The sequence below is a fragment of the Rhinatrema bivittatum genome, chromosome 8 (genome assembly GCF_901001135.1).
Source record: "Rhinatrema bivittatum chromosome 8, aRhiBiv1.1, whole genome shotgun sequence".
In the NCBI taxonomy this organism is placed as follows: Eukaryota; Metazoa; Chordata; class Amphibia; order Gymnophiona; family Rhinatrematidae; genus Rhinatrema; species Rhinatrema bivittatum.
The window spans coordinates 10440821-10453103 of NC_042622.1; the positions used below are offsets into that span (position 1 = coordinate 10440821).

Sequence of the window (12283 nt, forward strand, 5' to 3'; positions counted from 1 at the left end):
CTATTGTAATAGTTTTTTCCAACAAAAGACATTTTTTCTTTAAATTCCAAGTGCTGAAAATTATTAAAAAAAAAACACAAAACAAAACAAGAGTCTCAATTACTAATAGCTGAGAGTCCACCTGTGCCAGGGGTGGCTAACTCCAGCCCTCACGAGCCACAAACAAGCCAGGTTTCAGGATATGCACAAGATGAATTTGTATACAGTGGAGGCAGTGCAGGAAAATCTCTCTCACGCTTATTCACTGTGGATATCCTGAAAAAATCAAGCTTTCCTGTGGCTCTCGAGGACCAGAGTTGGCCGCCCTGGACATATGCTAACCCTCTGCTCATACAGGATAACTGTACCTTTCAGGAGAGTCCTCGGCTTTGCCACCAAAGAAAGTGGTCACGTCGTGCCAACCTTTAATGCTAATCCCCTGAACCTAAGGAAGAGGCAAAAAGGGTTAGAGTGGCAGAGCAGATCCGATTCCCAGATCACACCCTTTACGATGCTAGATCTTGTACTGACACATGCAGACATCACCTCCTCTAGGTAAAGGAAGATCAAAGGTCTCATAAGCACTGTACTGTGTCGGTCAATATTAAATTCCAACCTGAACCGAGCCATCCTAAGACTACGGTCTTGGACTTCAGGAAAGATGGGGTTAAGGCCAAGAGCTGAAGGACACAGAGAGACTTTATTCAGCAATGAACTGCCAGCAAATCACTATACAAGGCAAGGTAACAAAAAGGGAGAGACAAGAGAGGCCAATCCAGGTCTCTAGAAAGGTAACAGAAACCCCAGTGAAGACCACCAAGCTGATTTATCAGAAAAATAAACCGGCAGCAGGGTCGCTAGAAGAGCAAAGGTAAAAGGAGAAAACACCAATGCCAAGGACACACTGGGGAATGCACAGTTTCCCCTAGTGTGTCCTTTTTAACATGGCAGTTCATTAGCATATTTCATCACGCACCCAGGAGAGGTGCGCATTAATAAAATGAGGGCCCGTTTTTAGCACATTTATACTGCATCGGCCTATCTGGTTAATAACAGTTTATGGATTTCTCCTCCAGGAACTTGACCAAACCTTTTTTTAAACCCAGCTAATTAGCTGCCTTAACCATATCCTCTGGCAATGAATTCCAGAGCTTAATTGCATACTGAGTGAAAAATAATTTTCTCCAATTTGTGTTGAATGTGTTTTTTTGAGAGGTAGTGCCCAGAACTGCACACAGTACTCTAGGTGTGGAAAAAGCCATTGGACCTGATAGCGGACACTGTGGGGTATTCTCCAACTTGTCTTTTGAAGACAGAAGAGATTCAGAGAGACTGGAGGAGAGTGGATATGCTCCTTCTACAGAAAAGTGGGGATGGGGGGAGGCAAGCAATTATACAAATCTATGAGTCTAACTTCAGTAGTGGCAAAATCTATGGAAAAAAAAAAAGTTGGTGCTGAATCTTGAAACAAGGAGATTACAAGACTCCAAGCATAGTTTCAAAAAAGGAAGAGCCTATCAGAAACTGAACTGTATCCTTTAATAACATGTCAAAAGAGGTGGATCAGGAAGGTGCAATAGATGTTGGCTATCTGGACTTTAGTTATCTTTGGACTCTGTCCCATATAGAAGAATGGTAAGGGAGGGGGTAAGAAAATTGTAAACTGGGGAGGAACTAGCTGAGCAGCAGGATGCAGAGTGGTGGAAATGGTAAGTGACCAGTAGGGGGTCCCCAGTGCAAGACTTGGTTTCCTCTTATTCCTTCCTGTTGCTATCATGTATAGAAACATAGAAATGATGGCAGAAGACCAACAGGCCCATCCAGTCTGCCCAGCAAGCTTTCACACTTATTTTCCCAGACTTCTGTTTCACCGACTACCAAGTTCAGGGCCCTTGTTGGTAACTGTTTGATTCGCATTTCCTTCCACCCCCGCCATAGATGCAGAGAGCAGTGTTGGAGCTGCATCAAAGTGAAGTATAAGGCTTAATGTTTGAGGGTAGTAACCTTCGTAACAAGAAGTTACCCCGATGTTTATATACTCATACTGCTCAGATCAATGCCTTGTTAGATGTTATCTGGATGTAAATCCTCTTTTCCTCATTCCCCCTCCTGCTGCTGAAGCAGAGAGCCAAGCTGGATATGCATTCAAGGTGAAGTAGCAGGCTTGATTGGTAACCGCCTCAACAAGCAAGCTACTCCCACATTTATTTGTTTAACCAGACTGTGCAATTCAGTCCGTGTTGGTTATTGTCTGAATGTAAATCCTATTTCTTCATTTCCCCCTGCCGTTGAAACAGTGAGCTGCGCTGGATATGCATTCAAAGTGAAGTTTCTGGTTTAATTGGTTGGGGGTAGTAACCGCCACAATAAGCAAGCTACTCCCACACTTGTTTACCCAGACTATGTGCTCAGCTTTCCTGCCAAGAGGCTGTTTTTGCTCTAACAGGTTTGCCTCTGATTCACTGTGTAACTGGTCAACACTTGCTCCACCCACCAGTGACATCACCGAATCCCTCCTACTAAGCAATTGTGGTGATGCTGGAGATTGCTGCCTCTCATTGATGCCTCTGTCGTGTGCTCAGCTTCCCTGCCAAGGGAATCAGGTTTGCCTCTGATTCACTGTTTGCCTGGCTGATGCTTTCCCCGCCCACCAATGACATCATCGAATTCTACCTGCTAAGCACCCATGGTGACGTCGGAGGTGCCATGCAACTAAGGAACATGCTCCTTCGTGTGCAAAAAAGTGAAATACCGAGATTTTAAAGCTTATAGCCAACGATTTATGGGGGTTGTTTTTTTTTTAAACATTGCATTAATATGGGAAGTGTTTGGATATCATATCACCTGTGAATATGGGTTCTTTAATGGAAAGTCATTATAATACTATGGATCTATTCTAGAATTGAAGGAATCTCTCAAGGTGGTCGGAGATTCCCGATATGTAATCCTATTCCAGTAGTGATACGCAGAGGGCGTTATGGTCCTCTATCATTTCAAGCAGCTGATACTGTGAGGAGAATGGAAAAGTAACTAACAGGCATCCAATTAATTGCCTAACCTCTTCCAATCTAGTCCAGCTTTCTCTTATTCTAATTATTGGACAGGCTATCTGGAAAAAGATCCCAGTACTACGTGATCTGAGCCATGTTAAGTCACCGGACATACTCCTCAGACTCTTCTCATGAAGCAACGATCTATACCTGGCCATACAAAATTCTCTAAACCTAGATCCAACCAAAAAGAAAGGGGGAGAGGTTGTTAGTCATTGCCAAAGCAACGTTACACCTGAAAATCATACGAACTGAAGATTTACCTTTAGAGATGCTGTTTCTGACTTCTAGCTCCCAATTGTTTAGCCTCAGATCTGTTGATGTTAATTGACTCTTTCCTCTCTGTAAAGTTTTATGTTAGAGAGGCCATTATGGTAGGGGATTTTAAATTCCATGTAAATACATTTCCTCTGACACCTGCCAGGACTTTCTAGCTACCATGTCTGTCCTTGGATTAATGCAGCAGATACACAAACCAACTCATGTTTGAGGACATACATTATGGGCTAAGGGACGAATCCCTTACATCTACCATTACGGAGGCGCCTTGGTCCAACCACTTTCTTATTTGTTGCCAACATATTTGTTGAAGACTTTCCATGGAAGTGTCCAACCACAAATTGTCACCCGAAGAATCCCAACAGATGGTGAACGTCTTTGTAGATCCACAATTTAAGAACATAGGATATGCCATACTGGGTCAGACAACGGGTCCATCAAGTCCAGTACCCTGTTTCCAACAGTGGCCAATCCAGGCCATAAGAACCTGGCAAGATCCCAAACATTAGAAAAGTCACAAGCTACTACTGCTTATTAAATTACTGTAATAGCAGTTTATGGATTTTTCCTCTAGGAAATTATCCAAACCATTTTTTAAACCCAGTTACACTAACTGCTGTAACCACATCCTCTGGCAATGAATTCTAGAGCTTAACTATTTGCTGAGTGAAAAATAATTTTTTTCGATTTGTTTTTAATGAGCTACTTGCTAACTTCATGGAGTGCCCCCTGGTCCTTCTATTATCTGAGAGAGTAAATAACAGATTTACATTAACTTGTTCAAGTCCTTTCATGATTTTGTGACCTCTATCATATCCCCCTTCAGTTGTCTCTTCTCCAACGTGAACAGCCTTAACTTCTTTAGCCTTTCCTCATAGGTCAGCCGTTCCATGCCCCTTATATTTTGGTCACCTTTCTCTGCACTTTCTCCAGTGCAACTATGTCCTTTTTGAGATGCGGCGATCAGAATTGCACACAGTATTCAAGGTGCGGGCTCACCATGGAGCGATACAGAGGCACTCAACATCCTCCGTTTTATTTGCCATTCCCTTCCTAATAAATCCTAACATACTGTTTACTTTTTTGATCGCCACAGCACACTGACCCGACAATTTCAATTAATTATCCACTATGACGCCTAGATCTCTTTCCTGGGTGGTAACTCCTAAGATAGAACCTAACATTGTGAAACTACAGCAAGAGTTATGTTTTCCCTTTATGCATCAACTTAATTATACCTGAGGGAGAACAGGATGTGGCCAGTTTACTATCTCATTGAAACAACTCACTTCACACAGTTTTGGATACGACTGCACCTATGCGGGCATGGACTATAAAAAAAAAAAAAAAAGAACTTGTACTGTTCTGTGGTTCTTGAAGTCAGCACGCACATTGAAATCTGATTTACGCAAGGCTGAACGCCATTGGTGCATGTCTAAATCTAATGACAATATTTATCAGTTAAAGTTATCAAGTTACAAAGCACATATTGATAAATCTAAAGATCAGAATTAGTCATGGAAGTCAGCTGCAACCTCTAAACCTACAGAATTGTTTAAAATTGTGCATTCGTTAGCATCCTCTCCTGTAATCATGCTGTTGCCCATGAATTATTCTATATGTGATCAGTTTGTCTTCACTTTCTATGATAAAATTCACCAGATAGTAATATATATAGTAACACAGCAATAACAGCAGAAAAGGACCACATGGTTCATCCAGTGTGCCCAGCAAGCTTATGGTAGCATCTGCCATGCTGTGCAGGTTATCCCCATGTTTCTTTCTTACTGGGTGATGAGCCTTCTAGAAAATTCAGATAGTGCTGCTTGACATACTTTTCTTATGGACTTGGACATTGAAGCAGTCCTGTGCTTTTTCCCTTATGTCTGCGAATCAGTACCCCAGACTGTAAAAGTCAGGGCCCTTGTTGGTTGTCATGTGAATCCAATTCCTCTCCCCTATCACTATCAAAACAGAGAGCGATGTTGCAGTTGTGTCAAAGGCAACAAGGCTTATTGGTTAAGTGTAGTAATTTCCGCTTCATGCTGGTTATCCCCATGTTTATGAGTTCCCCAGACCATAAAAGTATTATATTTTATTGTTCTATGTTTTATATGTTATTGTTCAATGTTCTTTGTAAAAAAAACCCTGGTCTGACCTTCCAGACCAGGGCAATCTTTTCGTTTCATGTAAACCAGACTGATTTGTATTGTATACAGGAATTCCGGTATATAAAAATTAAAAATAAATAAATAAATAAAGTAGAGGCCCTCGTTTATTGTTGTCTGAATCCAATTGCCTTTTCCCCTGCCATGGAAAGGGATAGCAACACAGCATCAAGGTTTATTGGTTAAGGATAGTTATCCCCATACCTTCTGTTAAGGGTAGTAACGCCGCACCAGCAAGTTAACCTCATGCACCCATTTCTTCATGTCTATCCTCTAATCTTAGGTATCCACACGCCCCTTTGAATTCTTTGACTGTTCTTGTCTTCACCCCCTCCTCCGGAAGGGCATTCCAGGCCTCCATCACCCTCTCTGTGAAGAAATATTTCCTGACATTGGTTCTGAGTCGTCCTCCCCCCGGAGTTTCATTTCATGACCCCCTAGTTCTTCTGATTTTTTTCCAACAAGAGTTTTGCAAGCCCTTCTCCATTGCCACGAAATGAATTACCATTGACGCAAGAAACCACGACAAATCGGGTCCCTGGGTCTTGGACAGAGTTCTCTGCAACTTCTTCAGCAGAAGTGATTTCTATAATAACCGATCTGAAAGATAACTACTGCTCACCGAGTACTTATTCTTCAACTCTGCTCAAATTCTTAAGATACGATATCAACAAATTTTTGCTAAAATCATGAATGCTTCTCTTACTGAAGGACATATCCCGTCAAAATTAAAGACTGCAGTAGTTCATCCATTGTTAAAAAAAGCGCAGGCTGATCCTTTAGACCCCAAGAATTATAGGCCTTTGTCTAATCTGCCCTTTTTTAGCTCAAGTGACAGAGCAAGTTGTGCTTTCTCAATTACAAGATCTTATTGAAGCAAATCTGCTAGAAGACTCGCAATTCTGTTTTTGGGCGTTACTTAATACTGAAACTTTACTCTTGAGCTGTTTTAATTCAACTGATCCGGGTTTTGCTAAAGATACTCAATATTTACTAGTTCTGCTTGATATATCAGCCACTTCTGATACCCTTGATCATAACTTTCTTCTCTCACACCTTGAAATGATAGGAATTTCTGGTTCAGTTTTGTCTTGGTTTTCTTCTCTCTCTTCTGGACGTTCATTCAAAGTAATTATTGGAAATTCATCCTCTGCTTCTCATTCGCTTTGCATGGAGTTTCTCAAGGTTCCGCAATTTTTCACTCTTATTTTGTTCCGTTATGCACAGTTCTCTCTCAGTTTGACATTCCTTTTAACGTATATGCAGACAACTTACAATTCTTCTTTCCTATCTCATCAACCAAGGATCATGCTTTTTATAAATCATCTTCTTGCCTGTCACTGATCAAAAAATGGTTATTCACAAATAAGTTAGCTTTAAATATCAACAAAACAGATTGTTTTCCTCTCGCGCAGGCCATCACCTGAGGACCTTGGAAACTTCATCTTTGAGAACCATTCTATTCCGATCAAGTTTCAGGGCTGTGATCTGGGCATTCTAGTGGACTCCTCTCTATCAATGAGTGTCCATATTGAATAGCTTGTGAAGTCATCTTATTCTACGGCTTCTACATGTCATCCACCCTTTATTTTCTTATTCTGATTTCCGAACAGTCACTTAATCCTTCATCCTATCCACTCTTTAACTATTGTATCGCTCTATTCATTGGAATACCACAGTCAGAATCAAAAAAGTGCTACAATTAATCCCAAACTCTGCAGCACTACATAATCATGCTCCATCAGAAATACAATCCCTGATTCATAAACATGTGCCTTCACAGAATCTTTGATCCTCAACAAGGGTACTTCAAGGTTCCATTGCTGAAAATTCTCTCTCAATCTAGAAAACGAATGTTCAGTGTAGCTGGGTCAACACTTGAATTCTTTGCCGGAGGAAATCAGGAAACAACAAGATTTTCGCCGGTTCAAAAAAACTCCTAAAACATTCCTTTTTGAAGCAGCATTTCTAAGCTGAGTTTGCCAACGTATGATTTATTTTGAGGAGATTTGTCTATTTTTAGTTTAAATATTGTATACTGTATTTGGTTTCTTTTTTGTTTTTTTATTATGTATGTAATGTGGTAACCCACTGAGATTGGTGGGTCAGTGGGTTATAAATTGTATAAATAAGATTCTCATTAGTTATGCTGCTGAGAACTTAAGGAAAAAAATCTGCTTGTTTGCAAATGATACAAAAATCTGGAACAGAGTAGACATTCTAGATGGGGTGAAGAAAAAGTGAAAGGAGACTTGGAAAATGTGGAAGATTGGCTAATAAGTGTACAATCATGCATCTGGGATGCAAAATTTCATTAGCCCCACCATCAATTCCTGGAATGAGAACTTAAAACTGTCAGAAGGAAATAGAGAATTAGACTGAGAAGCAACAAACTGAGGGAGACCCCTCTCCCCTCACTCAGCATACTGAGGAAGACCCCCTCCTCCCCTGGTCCTCTTGGTGCTCTGAAGCACATTATGTGGCTCTCCACATGAAAAGTATAGGAACCCCTGTGTTAGAGAGTCAAGGAGGGGAGAATAGAGGTCACTGGGCTGACAGTGGCAGTGCAACTGCATCAGGCTTCCAAATGTCTAAGATAGGGAAGGTAACCTGCACAGAGCAGCCCCGGTTACAGCCCTAACAAAAGGTATGGTTACATCAGCTTCCCAAGAATACAAACAAACTATCAACAAGCACAGCATGGCCAGACGCGTCAGACAACGACCAAAGCTTGGGAAGAAGGAGGGGAGATAGCCTGCCAGCAGAGGCAGTGAAGGCTTGCACGGTGACGCTTTAAAACATGCTTGGGACAGGTAGAGAGGAGCAGGGGCTTGTGTTGGGGTAAGTCTGGGATTTTATATCCTCATCTACCAAAGGGGAAGAATTTAAACTGGAAAGGCGGGGTGAGTCAAGCGGTCTAACTGTCATCGTTTGCTATCCTATTTGTCCTGCTCTGTTTAAAGGATTGCTCCATGCCCTGCACTAGGCCTTTCTCTGTCTCAGTCCTGCTGCGATGTCATGAGGTGAGAGATTTACTCCAGGCTACTAACATAAGGCACCATCAGCCCTCACTTGTACTCTCAAGCAAGCCGTAAGAGAGAGGAAACATGGAAATGAGGGCAGAAAAGGAGCAACGGACCGGCCAGCCTGCCCAGCAAGTTTATGGTACTTTCTGTTGAGCCGTGCAAGTCCCCCATGCATATCAGTTTGCCATTATAAAGAAAAAGAAAGCAGCACATCCAGAGACAGCTGTCCGTGAGAGCAGTCTCTCTAGCCACGTCTAGCTGTAAGGCAAGTCCACATTTCTCTGGCAACAACCGATGGGTCATTAGAGAATCCCACAGGTAGCCTTCTGATTTACTTTTAAGCACTTTCCTAGAGCCAGGGTCAAAGCAGGTTGGGAATAAATCCGCAGTACTGGCGGCAGTGCGTACTTACCGAGCGACAATCAGTGCAGCAAGGAAAGGAGAAAGAGACACAGACACATTAGCAAGTTATAAAACAGACATTTCCTGTAAGCCAGCTCCAGGCTCCTTAGCATGTACAGCACCACCCCAGCACTCACTGGCCAATAGCCTGGACAACAACTGCACCCCCCTGTGCTTCCCGGCTCTGCAAGAGCCCTCCTGAATGCCACCGACTACTGGGAGATTACTACTTCTCGTGAATCACTATCAGAAGAAAAGCAGCTGTAGTTTAATAAAAGACCATCAGTCACTTCCTTTGCCGGAAAGACATCCTTGACATTAATTCAGTGGCCAGCAGTCGTTGGTCTATGCTCTGTTTTAATCTGACAGCTTGCAACGCAAGCCTGGACGGGCCCCCGCGTTTCCACGCACAGGAATATGGAGCTTGGCTTAACATCCTGCCTCCTCGGGCCTACCTTGGATGCCAGCTCAGACACCCCCGTGGACACATCATCCAACATCCGCCCCTCCTTCACCTACACGGAGCAAAAGGTTTGAAAACAAAAGCAAAAATTAAAGGGGAGGAGAAAGATCTCACCACAACTTAAATCAAAGGGCGCGCAGCTCTTCGTTTCTCCATTACCTGCGACGTTAGGCTTAGGAGAGCACGGACGGGTCCCACAGGCAGTGCCTGCGATGGCTCTCACTCAGCACCATCAGGCCGGGTGGATTCAGAGCCCTTTTAAAAATGCAGGCATCATGGGAGAAATGGAAATAAGTTGTCTGAGCAGCCCCATCCCACTTAGGATGGCTCTGGGGGGAAACGTTGACGTCTATACAGCAAGGCCAAGCTTTAATGCCTTCAGGCAGGCACAGGGCATCCACACCCAATACTTGCAGCTAGGAACAGGGTAAAGGGTATAAACAGTGAGGCGCTTCCCCCTAGGATGAACGGCGCCGAACCAGACCAGTCCAGAGCCTTCTGAGGGGAAAAATCTTCCACGGGAAGCTCCTCTCTCAGTCCTTCAGAGGCTGGGCCCCTCCGAAGGAAGACCCTGGGTGACAGGACTGGCCTAGTGCTCAGAGCAGCCAGGGTTCAAATCCCACTGCCGCTCCTGGTCACTTCACCCCCTCCACTGCCTGGAGTACAAAGTTAGGGCACAGGATGGGAGAAAGTAAGGGGATAGGAAAATACCTGCAGTGCCTACATGAAATCCGCTTTGAACAGAAATAAAACCAGGTATAAATTATTATGCACCCACTCCTGGGTCTCCCCCCACTGCATGGATTCAGATTGCCTCGTGTGTCTGGCACCAGCTCCACACTCAATGTAGCCCGTCAGTAATAATCCACTCAGAGGGGCTTATTAGGACCCCCAAGTTTAGTTTCTTATTTAGCCAAATGTATTAAAAGCAGCAGGAGGTGTGACTGGTCCACAGCTCTGCACGACCCCCAGCACTCGGTGCCCTGGTGCAAGCACTCAGTTGCTATTTGGGCCTCCAGCCCAGCCCATGGACTGACTCGTTGATACCTCAACTTATGAAGAGGGTGCCTATCACCATAGCGTTCAACAAAAGGGGTAAATACTGAACTGCGCCCGTGTGATAGCATCTCCAGGAGCTGCAGGCAGCAGCAGCAGCAGCAGCCGACATTAGCATCGGGCTAGTCAGACAGCAAGAGTACTCACAACACAGAGTGCAACAGTCACAATTACCTTTTCTTGGGCTGGTCTGAGAACACTTTCATTAAAATTCTGACCTAACTCTGAAGCCTAGTTAAAGTAAAAACAAAATAAAGAGAAAGTCAGAAACAATGCTCCTCTGCTCAGAAGCGAAACAGGCAACACGGACGGCCACAGGAAAGCCTCAGACTGTGCCTCACAAAAGCAGCCAGGAAGCACACAAGACAGGAGCACACGAGTGACACCGCCACAGACACAGCAGTAACAGATACACACTCAGGAGCTGCTCCCCATTTACACGCAGCATCGACTGGACTCAAGGCAGATACGCCCACTTTTATGGCCCAAGATCATCTTTTTGGAGCAGACAGTGACCCTGGGCTACGGCTATTGGCTCACAGCTAGCAGCCATCAAAGTGATATCCGAGGACAACAGCATGCATGACCTGCAGCAGGCTACGTGCCTGCTACAAGATGAATGCCAACAAGTGTCTGGCACAATTAAAGATTGCATGTCGGACCATCCAGAGGAATATGATCTGAACAAGTTTCACAATGCCCAAATCATCAGGGGAGAAAAGGAAAGCAAGTTACGATCTCAAGAGTCAAACTGCAGTGAAAGGTAAGCGTCACAGTGCCAGACAGCGGATGCACATGTGTGACTGCTCAAAAGAAGTAAAAAAAAGTCACAGCCCTCTCCCACATCTCAAGCACTCTCCTACCACTCTTACAGCTCCTCTGCTCGGTGCCGATATCAAGCAGCTCAGAAGAGGAAGCAATGGGTGTTAGGACCCCCGGTGAAGCACCTTAACTTCCAGCGACACACATACAGCAAACGTAACCCAGCTACGAAGAGAAGACTAATACCGCTACATGAGAACAAACGAGTGGCTGAAATGACCCCAATGCACCATAAGCAAGACAGAGCAAAGTGGCACCAGCACACAGACCCACCCGTCTCACAGAGCAGAGAGAGGCAAATACGAAAAGCATGGACAAGTGAAATACCCACTGACAAACAAGCCTCGGACAGCACAATGCAGTCGCTTAGCACAGAGTGGCCGAGCCCATGCACAAGAAGGCCGTGCAAACGGGCTTTACCGGCTCGGTCTGCTGCTTGTAGCCCCAAAGCTTTAGCCAGGCAGCAAGAGGGTAAAAGAAGCAGGCAGGTTACAAACTATGCCCATCCCTGTAAAGCGCCGCAAATCCCAGCAAATGGCTCTGGTTTTCAAGGTAACCAAGCTACGATTACGATGAATTCATCTTCTGGATATCCTGAAAACCAGAGCTGGCTAGGGACAGGACTGGAGAAGCAGCTCTCTACGTAAGCCGGCTCTCTGCCACGTTAAGAGAAGGTGACCAGCAAACTGCTGGGACCTGCAGACCACAGGAACATAAGCTATGCCACGCTGGGTCAGACCAAGGCTGCATGAAGCCCAGCATCCTGTTTCCAACAGAGGCCAAACCAGGCCACAAGAACCTGGCAAGTACCCAAGGAGATCTGGCTTTCGAAGGGGGGCAGAAGAGTATGGGGGTTTTCTTTTAAACCTTCAGCAGGATCTTGTCACATGAACATTTTAGAAATTCCTCAAATTGTTTATTACTGGCCCTTTCTTCACCCCCCTTAGCAGTTCCCCCACCTCCCTGCCCCCGCGCCATGACTTTTTCCATAGCGTCTGGTATATTCTGAAGTAATCGGTGACTCAGCCTGAACTAGAA

The 12283-nt window shown here is 44.4% G+C and overlaps 1 protein-coding gene across 2 annotated transcripts in view; it reads right to left on the reverse strand.

Moving 5' to 3' along the window:
- The window catches only part of ARFGAP1 (ADP ribosylation factor GTPase activating protein 1), a 63468-nt gene that overhangs the window by 5244 nt on the left and 45941 nt on the right, over positions 1–12283 (reverse strand). Inside the window, exons 10-12 of one of the 2 annotated variants that reach the window (XM_029611668.1) lie at positions 10598–10654; positions 9360–9419; positions 348–424 (exon numbers count right to left, since the gene is read on the reverse strand). In XM_029611668.1, coding sequence (XP_029467528.1) covers positions 348–424; positions 9360–9419; positions 10598–10654 — 194 coding nt within the window. The remainder of the gene's footprint in view (positions 1–347; positions 425–9359; positions 9420–10597; positions 10655–12283) is intronic. The other variant, XM_029611669.1, reaches the window with a different exon arrangement.